General features: G+C 30.9%; 2 protein-coding genes across 3 annotated transcripts in view; one reads left to right on the top strand and one right to left on the bottom strand.

The window, feature by feature from the left end:
* LOC127722342 (ferric-chelate reductase 1-like) overlaps positions 1–4,309 on the bottom strand; it is a 30,796-nt gene extending 26,487 nt beyond the window's left edge. Inside the window, exon 1 of one of the 2 annotated variants that reach the window (XM_052229239.1) lies at positions 4,127–4,309. In XM_052229239.1, the coding sequence (XP_052085199.1) occupies positions 4,127–4,274 (148 nt within the window). In that variant the 5' untranslated portion in view covers positions 4,275–4,309. Of the gene's footprint in view, positions 1–1,797; positions 1,984–4,126 lie in introns of those variants that run through there. The other variant, XM_052229233.1, reaches the window with a different exon arrangement.
* A 2,544-nt stretch (positions 4,310–6,853) lies between these two features.
* LOC127722361 (uncharacterized) lies at positions 6,854–11,679 on the top strand. Its single transcript, XM_052229248.1, has 3 exons — positions 6,854–6,972; positions 9,195–9,315; positions 10,468–11,679. Exons 2-3 carry the CDS (start codon positions 9,202–9,204, stop codon positions 10,819–10,821), a joined length of 468 nt encoding a protein of 155 aa, XP_052085208.1. The 5' UTR covers positions 6,854–6,972; positions 9,195–9,201; the 3' UTR covers positions 10,822–11,679.
* Positions 11,680–14,648: the final 2,969 nt, after the last annotated feature.

Consider the following 14,648-nt stretch of genomic DNA (forward strand, 5'->3'; position numbering starts at 1 on the left):
ATATACTTTTTATCAATATCAAAAGCTATTCTAAAGAAGAGGTGTTAGAAGATAGTAGACCAATGTTATCAGAGATATGTCCCCCCCCCCCCCCCCCCCCCCCCCAAAAAAAAAGAAGTAAACATTGTTTCACATGTGAATTTAGAGCTAAATTTTTTAACTGAAATTGAACAATACGCTAAGTTACAAGTCCCTTTACATATTGGTACCAGATATGACTAAAGACTATTTAAAGTAAGAAAAATTATTTAAAAAAACAACATATCCAACTAAGTCAGACATCACGTGACTTTTGTGACGTATACTAGCCGCCATTTTGTATTATATTGCCCCATATAAAATGCATAGGTGCTTCAATAAAGTTTAGTTTTCTCATGAACCTGACCCGTTTTCTAACTTTGGCAAATCAATCCTTGATATTCAAACATATTTCTATCAAACAATGTTGGTCCTAACAGTTTAATTTTTGATTAAATTCTGTCACTGGAGAATCGTAAAAACATGTACTTTTTCTCGTTATTTCTCCGTAGACTCAATGCTAAATGAACCGATACCCATGTCTACTTGTATAACAAATAAAGAAATTCCGTTAATAAAAATTAAACTTTGCAAATCGATTAAGTATATTCAAACATATATCTGGCGAAAAATACTATTTAAAACAGTTTAATTTCTGGGCAATTTCGGTCAAAAATCGATTTAAAAAAGTGAATATTTCGGGATTTTTCAAAATGGCGGATGATGTATATGGAAATGTTGCATCAAATCGAGGATTTGTATAGTAAGACTTTCCTTGATTTAATTTAATTTTCATGTTGAATCTCTGATGTTTCTGTTATTTTCTTTGGTGATATTTCGATATGATTGATTTCAAACTTTATTGATTAAAAAAATATTATTTTAAGTGTGACACGGGAACATTTTATTTTGACAGATATCCAGGATATACTGTTACCAGAAAATAGTTAACAATAAAATTTATAATAAAATTTTTTCTCTTCTTTTTTTAAAAGGTTTTTTTGCTGTTTTCTGTATAATTTATCTTTCTTTAGAAATATATTTATACATTCCTTTTAGAACAAAAAAATATTTACGTCCCAAGAGAGAAAAAAATCCCAACAATTATTATAGATAAATATTCCATACCTTCAAAATCCCATCACTTGACGAACAGGTGAACTCTGACTTTGGATGTAATGTTACATAACAATATATTGTCAGGTAGACGTGCAAACCAAAAGCAACCAGGTGACATTAAACATCCTGTGTATACATGTATTACCAGAGTTTAAATTTTGTGATATATACAAAAGTTTTCATAACTGTACAAATAAATATCTTCTCTTCCCCGTGTCAAACCAGAAGAAGTATGTATCATAATAATCTTTAAGAAAATATGAATATTATAAAAAAAAATCTTTTAAAAAAAAATTTTTTGCTTTAAAAGATAATCAAACTAATATTTCTGTTTCTATAATTATTTTAAAGAAATATTTTGATTCAAATTTTAATTTAAATGGATTTTGTATTATTTCGTAAAAAATTAAACGAGATTTCATTGAATATGATTTTATTATTTATTTTTTTAATTCAATATTTTAAGCAAAATCCAGGCATTCAATAAATCGATATAAAGTTAAACTTGTGTAAAAAAAATTGTTATTGTATACATTTCAACAGAGACATAAAATACAATATTTGCTCTGATTTCAACAACATTGTATACCCGACAATATTTATCGACAGAGTTATCGGTCCTGAATAGGACTGATATAGTTGGGTATGAATAATGTTCACTCTTCAACTATTTTCTCTGGCTTATTTGATGTTTTTTCAATCTTTATCTTCAAGGCAGGGTAATCTCTTAAAATATTTTGTCGCTCTGGCAAATGACTGAACATTTGGAACTCCTTAAATGAGTCTTTTTTTCTTTTTCTTCTTTTTTTTTTTTTTTTACAATTTTCGAAGTTGGAGCAAAACAAAACAAATCAGGTGACAGATTCGGAAAAAGAAGAAAGGCATAAAATTAGTATAACAACCCCGTACAAGGTACCTATATAACCAAACAGGTGTCTTGAAGTTCAAGCAATGAATGAATTCATATCGAACTAAAATGTTTAGAAATATACTTTTCTCTGTACTGTATTATTATAATAATATTAAAAAAAAAACACACACACACACAGTGGGCACTTGGAAAATAGTCCGGTGCTAAAAAAAAGGGATAAGATACTAAGTATAACAAATTGAGCATACTTTTAAATACATTTGAAAACTTTTGAAAAAATATATTTGTAAATAAAATTTTTATTAATGATAAGGTGACTTGGGCAATGATAACTGTAAAGTCTATTGAAAATTGATGTCAAATGATTGATAACTTAAAAAATCCCAAAATTTCATTTTATCAATTACAGCTGTGATTTAACCAATTATCCATTAAAGATTGGAAAGTATTTGAATTAAAGCTAGAAATGTATTATCAGGAAACGTGGGTTTCCCAAAATTCCACCCTAGTTATAGGCACTACTGACCCAAAATTCGATAAGAGTTTAGTTCTGTTGTGACTTTTGCCTTAATTTGATCTAATTACTTTAAAATCAATAGGGATGTTTTCATATCATGGTATAATTATCCATCATGGATTGTAAAGATCTGATTTATGACTAAAAAGCCGATAACGCCTGAAAACGAAACGTGTACCTTAATTGTATTTTACTTTAGGTACTATATGACTTTGACCTTTTAAGTTGCCTAATTACTTTCCCAAAAATAAATGTAGTTCATTGTTAGATGAAGATTGGAAAACATGGTTCAAAAGATATCCGTAAACAAAAGTTTTGTTCCAATGCAAATCTACCAATTGCTGGTGTGATCTTGACATTTGATCTAGGGATCTCAAAAGTAATAGGGACCGTCTAATCTCATGGGCCATATAGTTTGATACTAGTTGCACATATGAATCAATAGACGAATTTCAATTCTTGTGATGCATTTCTTTGTGGATTTGACCGAAATTGAAAACTTTAACTACAAACCTAAGACTAATTCTAAAATGTCTTTTTCTGATTAGATTAGAAGAATTTAAAACTTTCAGAAAAAGTTAACATTCTAGAAATGCAAATAAAAATAAAAGATTCAGTAAACTGCTAGACCCTTCGCCTCTTTTACTTTCATAAGCACAGTGGGTATGTTGTATAAACTATCATATTAGCTATCCAAATAAAAAGCAGCCTGCGCCCTATAATAATCTTATTTTTCTGCTTTGTTGAAATGATTTCTATGGCTGAGTTTTATGAGTTCAATATGTATATATATATATATATATCTTATCGTTGTATTTCTTTACCTTTGTGGCTTCTATCTCTTTCTGTAAGTATGTATTAGTATGCATAAAGTGTATGATAAAGGAGTTTCTATGATAATAAAAGAATAATTAAAAAAGGTGTTTTCCCAAATTTCAGTCTATCGATAAGTGCTTTAACCTTGACATTTGACCTACAGACCTCAATATTATTAGAGACCTTCTTCAATGAAGTTGGCATTATAATATCAGTATTAAATTAATGAGATATGGTATGATTGCCAATGAAACAACTTTCATCATAGTCCAAATGATGTGGATGTAAGCAACTATAGGTTTGATCAAATTATTGTTTATAACTCAACAAATTTGACCGAAAACCGAAATGTTAACATCCGGACGACCAGGCGACCTGATGATCCAGGGACCGGACAGCATTCATCATTGTCGTTGGTTTGCTGTCTGCCTTATTTCGTTTGTTTTGAGCACAATTGAAACCGTTGATTTCTCTTTTGAATTGTTTCACATTTGTCATACCGAGACCTTTTATAGATTTGCTATATGCTATGGGTTTTGCTCATTGTTGAAGGCCATAATGAGCCCTTTAGCTGTTTATATCCTCGTCCTTTGATTTTTGATGGATACTTGTCTCCATTGCAACCATTACACATCTCCTTATTTTCATAATCAAATTTTCATTCGAGTCGACTTAGTTGTACCTTTGCTCAATATTAAGCCATGGAACCATGTAATACCGGTCGTTCTCATCAATGGGCCGAGTTATTCAGTTTTATAATTTAAAACAAGCTCTGTAATACTTACCAACAATCTGTTCTCTTGGTGTGTAAGTTGTCTTAGATACAGTAATTATATATGGTACAGGTCCTAGCTGTGGCTGAGTATTACTGTGGAACGGGACCATTGAAGAACAAGACTGAGGACCAGCCCCAGTACGGTAGCACTTTGTCATATTGAATAGCAATAGAATTAGTCCAGTTATGTAAACATGAAGCACAAAGTTGATTCTCATCTTTAATCTGAAACAAAAGGGATATCTGCATAGGCATGTGTTATCGTTTAAAAACGAAGGACGCCTTTGTCTCATGAAGACCATTAAATCATAAAGTACTCTAGGTAAGAAACAGGATTTTTGAAAGGGTATCGTTAGCGACAATTTTATGCTAAAAATGCATCTTCAATTTAGAGGTATACAACTTTATTCTAGATGGACCCTTCAGCGGAAAACTGTCAATATCTCATTTTTGTGATCAATTTACTTTTTATACGACTATAAAATTTCTGTTTTTTTCTCATTGACTAAAATCATCCTTCTTTTATTATCAGACTTGAGCAAATAATTGAAAATAGGAGATGAATATTTTCAAAGAACTTATATATTTTTACCATTCTCCCCCACACACACATCACTACTAAAATTGTGCGGGGGAATATTACAACAAATGTAATAGACAGACAGTTGTCTTATCTGTGAGACTTTTGTTATGGTCAGTGCTAGATGGACAATATAAATGCCAACTGCTGACAATATTATGTATATGTTTTATACCGGAGGCTGTAGTTGACGGCATAAGATGGATACATGTACATGCTATTGGTAATTACTTTGGTATTTGGTTAAACGCTCATGTTTTAATTACAGTAGAAAGTTCACATTTAGACATGTTTAAGAACACATCTATCTTAATAAGATCATTACAAGACCTTTTCGAAAACTGGTGATAATGATAATTAAGAGGAAGACAAAAAAACGACAAACAAATCCACAACTTATATAATTTCAGTTCAGCCTATTAATCAAATAAGAAATAGGTTATATTTTCTATTTGGTAAATTGGAAAATTCAAAATATATATATCTATATATATAACATAATATAACAATTACATCTGTAACGTGCTATGCTAATAGAACACTGACGAGTAAACGAGTCATGATAGATTTAAATTTTTGTTCAATTTGAAATTAAGCTTTTATGAAGGAACTGCACACGACATACACAAGGGTCTGGATGGGGTTTACAGAATACAGAACAATGAGCGAATAGTGCTGAATAAAGGCATTAATAATAAAAAATAGAGAAAAATCGGCAAAAAATAAAATATATAAAGAATAGAGGATAATGGGGTTCTAAAGTATACAGAATAGAGAAAAATGGGCAAAATAAATAAAAAAATAGAGAAAAATAAACTAGAAAACTAAAAAAACAAAGAAATGAGGGACCCAACATCCAAAACCTTTTTCACTAGTAGCTAAAAAAAACAAAAAAGGAAAAAAAAAAAACAATTTTCTGCTTCATTTTGCTTACACTGTTATAAGAGACCCTGCATTTATGTAATGGTGTACTCGCTGACTTAATCTCCAGTCACAAAAAATCTTAATATTAAAAATACTCGTAAGTCATAGATATTCCAGTATAACTTACGATCAATTATTATCGTAAGATTTTTTGTGAAAAGAGTCGCAGGTTCTTATAGCAGGAATGGAATTAAGAAGGGTACACTGTTCAATGATGAGCGTTTAAATGTTGATTTCTTACTATACATTTTAGATCCTAGGCGTTTGAAAGTTTTTCTCGTTTACTCTTGTACGTGTATTTGGTATTATGTAAAACTATACTTTTCGGATTTCGGTATACAATATTTACACTCTCTAGAAATGTCTTACCTTCAAAACTTGCGATAAAATCCAATTATTTAAATCCTTACTTTTTACAATAAAAAAATCATCTCAAAAAGGGGAATTCCAAACTATTAACTTATTCACATACAAACGAAACAAGCTATCAATATTTAGAGGAAGATGATCACTATTTTGACGTAGACGCTTTGATGGATGTATACCTCAGGCCATTTATTGCTACCTATGATGAGCAATGATTACACCATAACCATAATATCGACGGGGATGACATATTGTAGCATGTTAAGTGCGCTGCCATTTGTTTTCCCATCATTGTTCTTGTTCGACCACAATTTTCGACCGATATATTTTTATGATCTTTTATTGTTAACTTATTCTACCATTAAGTTACTTTGTAAACAAATAAAAACAAACGTAAGCTTTTTATGTTTTACTGGTTTTGACTCTGAAAACTTATGTTCGTTGCTGCGAGGCCTGCACATTGTTCGATTTGACAAATGCGTTTGAAATCCGCAAACGTTAAGATTAAACAAAATTGGTATTCACGAAACACAGTTCTATTGGTGCCGCAAAGATGGACGGATCTTTAAGCCTACTTTTCGTTATTTTTCATACGAATAAAGAAAACGGGAATTTCGTCGATTGCAGCTGCAGGTTGCTATCAGCATGAAACCGATTGAATGAGCTCATTAACAATCACACATATGAGATCATGTGCAACAAAAGTAAATTGATGAGAATCTGATAATAAAGACTTGAATGCAATTTTATAGCTATAACACACTAATTTTCGAAACGATTTATTATTCGATTCAAATATACGCGGTAAAAACTTTTTACCTGTACCGTAAATACAACCTTTAACTTAGTGACTGGGTGATTTTAATTGCAATTAAATCAGGGTACACAGGTATCCCAGGAGTTACCTGCCTTAGTATGATTTGTTTACAAATGGATGACAGAATACGACTCTAAGTGTCAACAATTACCTGCTGATCATCTACAAGGTAAGATCAAAAGAGCTGATATTACAGGTGCGAAACTATTGTTTTTTTGACAGAGACACTGTGATCCATACAATTGATGACTGATATCAAATTATTGACACTGATATGTAGCCACGGGTATTATTTGAACATTTTAAGATGCATTTGGTGACATTTTTATCGGAATTAGTGACAAGATCAATCGGTTTTTCAAGATGTGTACAATATGTCTTTTATCTGAATTTGTCGCGATAAATATAATTTATATTAAAATCAGTAATTAAAGCATTGTTAACTGATTAATTTTGTTATATATTATTATTGAATATGATTAAAAAAAACTTGGCAGCAACTTGAAAAACGATACATATTATTAGGAACTTTATTTACAACTACGTTAAAGAGAGGATATTTTTTGCAAAATAATCATAATGATAATTGCAATTATACATGTAATAGTTCCTCCTTCCAAACCATCCGCATCAGGGTTTGAAAAATAGATCATATGATTATTATTATTATTGACTTTATTCCTTCTTATACGCAGATTATATCAAAGACAACACGGGTCACGAACACGAGAAACAAAAATATTAAGACAGTTCATAACTTAAAATTCACAGTATCAGTGAAGCATACAAATTTAGCAATGATCAGTATCGTTTAGTAATTTTTCCAAAACAAGCAAGTTTATCTATAGAAAAGTGGGAAAATAATGAGAATTGGAATTGGAAAGGAAATGAGTAAAAATTGATTATAAAGATGTACAATATTCTTTATATTTATATGAAGTTGATCTGGCTTGGACATTTTTTTTAATGAGAGAATTAAAGCACCAAAGCATTGACACGACACTTATCAAACACGTCACAATATCACAGATATTGAATAACTTCGTAATGAATGAACTCAAGGATCTGATAACATGTATTTTCATGCGTTTGCCATAAAAAAAAACATCCGATTAAAAGGACTTCATTTAGAGCATTATTTTAATTTTAGAAGAATTAACGTTATAAAACATTTTATTATTGTTGTGATGATTATATGTTGTATTACGATTGGCGGTTTTTTGCCTTGACGGAGTCAAAAAGCGAGACATAGGTATGCTGTTTCCGGCGTCGGAGGCGGCGTCAACAATGTATTAGTTTGTGATTAGGTCTAGTTTAGGGAGAACCACTAATGGTAGGTCAATGATATTTGGTATGCAGTTGTATAAGCATTGACATATCTCATTTCCATGGAGATTATTTGGCTCCGACCCCTCAGTTATGGTCTATTGACTTTGAAACTTTTGCTTAGTTTTCATGTATTAATTTGTGATTAGGTCAGTTTAAAGGGGACCGTTAGTGGTAGGCCAATGTTAATTGGAATGCAGTTGTATAAGCATTTGCACATCTCATTTCCATGGAGAATATTTGGCCCCGCCCCCTCAGTCATGATCTATTGACTTTGAAACTTTTGCTTAGTTTACATATGTATTAGTTTGTGATTAGGTCCGTTTAAGATGAACCACTAATGTTAAGTCAATGATATTTTGTATACAAATGTATTGGCATTTGCAAGTTTCATTTCCATGGAGATTATATAACCCCACGCCCTTATTTTGGTTCATTGACTCTGAAGCTTTTACATAGTTTACAAGTTAATGTTTGTGTTTAGGTTTGTTTAAAGGGAACGACTTATGAAAAGTCAATGGTATTTGGTATGCAGTTGTAATAGCATTGGTACATCTCATTTTCATGGAGATTGTTTAGCCCTGTCCATTCAGTCATGGTTCATTGACTTTGAATATTTGCATAACTTACATGTTAAAGTATTGCTATTTTAATTTCAATATTTGCATTATCAAAATAACAAATAGGCGAGACATATCTCTGTGTTAACAGTTTATATTAGTTGACATGTGATACGATTTTCGTAGACTGTTCGTAGGCGCTTGTGAGATTCCCCCTTTCCTTTTTTGGTGTTTTTTGTTTGTTGTTCTTCAATATTTCACCGCAATTCATGCGTTCTTGTTCTTATCAATGCAATCTTACAATAACTTGCTTATAAGTGCTGCTCCTCACTGCTAGTTCAAGAGTTATTGTAAGATTGCATGGCTAAGTGCAAGAATACATAAAAATCTCAAACGCAATCCCATTTAAGCAGATTAAGTAAAAGCAAAGTTCTTTGTTTGGTTTTGTGATGGAAATATCTTCTTGTCACTATGTAATGGCACACATCTGCATTTTATTTTGTAGATAAACAATGTCTTACAGAGTAGGATATACACTTTCTAGCACGCCATCTACACAGACGATGAGGACGTCATTCCAGCGTGATCGAGTTGCACCGATTATGTCAATGAATAGAATTGCACAGGTCAGAACTTGAACTTGGTTCAATAAAATTTTATTCAAGCTGTAAAAACTTGCCTAGACCACTGGTCAATACAAAAGGTGTTTCATGTAGCATCAAGTAAACGAACCAGGAAATACCTACCCTTCCGGAGCACACGATATTTATCTTATAAAACCTTTTCGGTAATTTACCCATAAAGATTACCACTACAGCTCTCTTATGCGTAAAAACATTTTGGTCACAATTATCCAAATAGTGAATAGTTAAGCACTGTCCCTGAATTTACTGAATACTTCTTCTTTAAAGGCGAAATATACTGGATTTTTTTCTCCGTGTAACAAAGCTTTTGTCGAAATCAACATTATTTTGAAAAAGTAGTCAAAAAACCACGACAATAATTATAGATTATCTATGCCACGATTCTGGTTTCTCGGTTACAGTCTCATCGAAAGGCGATAGTAAATTGTCCAGTGGCAGATACTTAATGAATATTCAGTACAAAAACAAATTAAGCAATAAATAAATTAGGAAGACATGCAAACTTTTCCTCGAAAAAAGACGGAATTTTTGGTAGGGCAAGAATTGTGCATTGCAATATACCACCCACGGACCCCTTTAAAGAACTATTGCAATCATTAACTCATAGAGAGCTTGTCGTTCTTCCGACATGGGTCATCGCATTTAATGTCAACATTCCGATATGATGTGCCTGGATATGTTTACATCCCACACAGGTTAAAGGACACCATTATCCCAAGCATAGGTCCAACTGCTTAACGGGAGAAATGCAGGTGGCCATATTTCCATATCTCTGTCAGTTCTTTGGTTTGAAGCATTTGAAAAAGTATCGAATAAACTAATACAAATAAAGTTCCCTGCAAATGTACTTTTTTAACTAAGTTAGTAAATAACCAGAGTTGCTTATCAAATCTTCTGTCCATGTAAATTCAAATCTTGTTAATGTTGTTTTTAACAGTTTCGGTCAATGCTATACATAAACACATATCTACAGAATGATCGTAATACTCTCTTCAAATCATTGCCCATATCTTTCATGCGTTTCTTTTTTTTTTTAATATCAGAAAACTTTCGAAATCATTTCTTTGGTCATGGCACACACACATTATCTATTTTACATTCTTAGTTGCATATATAAATATATTGTTTTTACAGTTAGCTTGTGAAAGGTTTCTTGTGCTAATGAACGAAACACTCCTCATCAAAGAACATCGCTTGTCTAATATGAGCCAAGTACTTAAATACCTCAACGGCATGCACGAAGATGTTGGTATGTCAGGCGACAGAGGTGACTTCTATCGGAGAAAACTTGCAGAACAGATATTTTTGAAATTTGGAATATCCGGTGTAAATCATACAAATGTGATAGTTCTAGTAGAATCAGCAATCAGTTTGGAGAGAGCAACAAGGCAGCTAATGAGTGAAGGAGGTCTGACTAGAGATGCACCACCAATAGATATTGATGAAACCATTCTGGACATTCTTGCAAGACTTGCAGACATGTTTTAATGACGCAGTAACAACAATCATTCCTTGCAATACAAATAGCATTTATGTCAGGCCAAAAATAAAATTTAAATTGTTTGATGTTGCCTACCTACCCACCAAACAAAGCTGCATACCCGAAAAGTTTTATGACACAAATTGTTTCAATTTTTTGTTTAAAGATTTGTTCTGCTCTAACCTCGTTTTCTAGTCCAAAACATGTAACTTAAGTTGTTGGCCAAAGAAAAAAAATCCCTACGTACTTTCCTAACCCTACAAGGCATGCGTAGGTAACATCAAACAAAGAAATCTTTATGGGTGGCCTAATGTATCATTGACTCTAACATGTTTATGGGTTTTTATGTCATCTAATTGTTTAAAACAACAAAGAAAGTAGTAATAAGATGAATTTGCTTTACAAATCGGATTTTTTTAGTTTGCTGTGAAAGTTCATTGGTATCTTACAGAAAACATATTTTTGAACAATGTGTCATATTTTGTCCAAAACATAAGTACGATAGCAATATATTAATTTTTTACATGGAACGGACGCAAAGTGTAAGTTAACCCGGTCAGCTTTTCTATTTTGTAAAACTAATTGATCAGTGAAAAAAAATCTTAAGAAATTCTTGTTTGGTTATCTTAATTGGAAATGTTATAATTTGTTAATTATTTGTGGATATTTGAAAGTAACATTTTTATACTGAAATGATATTTTTGAATATTCAAGAAACCTTTTAAAGCTTTAATATTGAATATTTAATAGAAATAAAGTTCAGAAGAAAAATTGTTTTTTTTCCTGTTCACATAAATCACGTTATATATGTATTTTTATGTATCATTGTTGTCATGTTTCTTTTAATGAAATAATTTTATGATCGATTTTAAAACATGTTCAAACAACCGGTAGGTGATGAATCACTGAATTCTGATGTTTACGGTTTAAACCTTTAATTTATCCTGCAAGGTTATGTTTATTCTACAACAGGTTAATTTGTTTATTACCATTATAAAACCTTAATCGTATTGTCCTCTTGTCTTGTTTCTGTCGAAAAATAGGGATTATCAACTTTACACTAAACTAGTGTTGATCATCACCTTTACAATGAAATCATTTGGACGAGAGAGGATAATATTATCTCATTTGATCAAAGTGAATATAAATTATAAGCAATAAAGAATTAAAATTATAAGCAATAGAAAATTAAAATTGTAAGCAATAGAAAAATAAAATTATAATCAATAAAAATAAAATAAAATTATAAGCAATAGAAAATTAGAACTACATTGTTTCCATTGTCATTAGTCGTAAATATATTTTTGGATTTTTAAACATTCCTATGAAGCCACTTTACGAAATTGAGTCGAACAAGGTCACCAACTATAAAAAAAACATGGATACTTTAGACCAAAGTCATATTAATGCCTGACAAAACCGACTTTCAGCCATGACCACTACCTTAGATACAACAATTAAAAACCATCATTGAAGTATTTTTTTTCTATATTTGAAGCAGAGGTATATGATACAATATTGTATTATATGTGTTTGTTTGAAGTAACAAAGCATAATTATGGAATGTTTTCTTAAAAAATATTTTCCCAGGACATCTTGATTCATAGTCGAAAACTAAGATGACTACACTACTGTTAATACAATTTAGGACACATTATCAAAGGTATCGAAAAACAAAAACAAAACAATGCACCGTAAATTTCATTGTATATACAATAACTAAATTTGCCAGAAAGGTCGACATTTATTTTAATCTGTAATTTTGAAATAAACATGGAAATCTATTTTCCCTTTTTCAAAATAAGTTTTAGACAAATATTAAATAAGTTAAGAACATTTGAAACTTAAAAACACGATGGAACGACCATAGGTTTTTTTTTTTTATCTAGCCGCATTTTATGACCAAACAAGTTGCGAGTAATATTTAATCTTTGGCATTCTATTTTCGACTTTCTGACAGAAAACTCGAATATCGTTATAAAAAAATTCAATAATCTTTAAATTTATATTTCCGATATTAACTTGAACCTTTTCAATTTTAAACAAAAATTTAGTGAAAACGTGGAAATCAAAGAAAACTGTGCAAAGAAATTAGTATAACAAAAATATAGAACTCCAAGGTAAATTGAAAAGGGTAATGGACGTTCATTTCGTTACGAAGCATATTTGATTAGACCATTCTGTGCCGTACATAGGAAGAGATCCTCAATATTAGACCTTTCGAAAACTTTTGATACTGACGTTTACTCCTATGCCTAGGACGACAGGTAACCTTTTTGAGAAGGGGTCACCTCAAGGTGTACAATGATTTATCTAATTTACATTTTAAATATATAAAAAAATATTTTCAATGATTTGTTAATTTATCGGCTCAATTTAGAAGCTGAGAATTGACCGATCTTCATATTATACTTTGTAAAAAAGAGACGCTCTGTCAATTTAGCTCTTGAAAACCGATAAATCTATCCGCATTGCCTAAATACGATCCTTACATGACAGCTGTATTTTAAAAGACAAATGTATCTACTAGCTATGAAGCATCATTTTATGTACTTTAAAGCCTTTTGTCAACTAACTACTATTGTCTGATTGTTTGTCAGGAGGAATTATCGAAAGTTAAAAAAACACTAAAAAAATCTATTGAAGTATTTTGTTGAAAGGCAGACTAAATATTTGCAGAGGTTGAAGACTTAATTACCCTAGATAACACGCTCAGAAATGATTTTTTTTTCAGTTATGCATTTTTAAGATCCACTTTTATAGTCCAGGGTTTTTAGTAAAATTCAAGGGGTGTTAGTGAACGATATGTCCGACTTTTGTTTTATACATTTCATGAATAAACAAATAATTAGCCTATTTTTTTTCTCTGAAAAATGAGTGAACGAAAGTGAAAAAAAAATTAAAATAAGAAATACACATCCAGTTTAAACATTTGAAGTAGCACGACGCTTTTGTTTTTGTTATTCAGAAACACCTACTCTATTGTTATGACACATTAAATAGGTACTTCGCTTGACCATTCTTGTTTCCGTAATGTGAATTTGTAATGTTATTATATAAAATATAGCCTAAATATATATAAAAAGAATGGACCTGAAGCGAGATGATGTATCAAGAATTTTTACTTTAAACGTTTTCAGGACAAAACAGTCAACTCAAACACGCTTGAACGTAAAAAGGTGTACCCGATTTTCTCTTTTGATAAGGTTATTGCCCATTTTTGTTAATTTTTTTTTACATAAAATGCAAATTACTGCTATTAAAAGATCATTCAGTATGATTCAACAATGAGAAGAAAACAGTTGGAATATCTCAAATTCATCACTAAAAGAATTTCAAAACTAACAAAAGCACTTGGTGTTTCTAGCTCAGATTCTGAATTAGAAATTATATAAAACCAATTACAGAATAATGTAGTTATATTATTTTTTACCTCTGCTGTGTCCAACCAAGTTTTACGAGGTTATTCATTCCGTATATTTTGACATATTGGTACGTTCCCTCTACTTTTTAGTCAGTGTAAGTATCAATGTCGGTATCCATGTGGTTTATTCACGGTTCTCCAACATTTGAAAAATCCAACTCACATTTATCCAACACGTCGCTTTACTTTTGCGCGTATTTAGGGATTATTTTTTTTACGTTTGAGTGCAGCTTTTGATTACATTTGCGCGCTTTTATTCTACTGTTAACACAGGTAAAAATAAAGGAAATGCATGATAAATATGACTATAAGTTATTAATTGTCAAAAAGAATATGATCATAAATTACTAATTTTGAACATATTTGTTAATTTAATTTTATATTTTTCGTATTGGATTCTTAACAAAAAAC

This window comes from Mytilus californianus, unplaced genomic scaffold (assembly GCF_021869535.1).
Source record: "Mytilus californianus isolate M0D057914Y unplaced genomic scaffold, xbMytCali1.0.p SCAF_1, whole genome shotgun sequence".
Lineage (NCBI taxonomy): Eukaryota > Metazoa > Mollusca > Bivalvia > Mytilida > Mytilidae > Mytilus > Mytilus californianus.

Bases quoted from the DNA above. Each gene is read 5' to 3' on its own strand.
- LOC127722361 (XM_052229248.1), top strand. From the start codon at position 9,202: ATGTCTTACAGAGTAGGATATACACTTTCTAGCACGCCATCTACACAG. The intron at 9,316-10,467 runs GTCAGAACTTGA...TTGTTTTTACAG, and splicing joins CAATGAATAGAATTGCACAG to TTAGCTTGTGAAAGGTTTCT.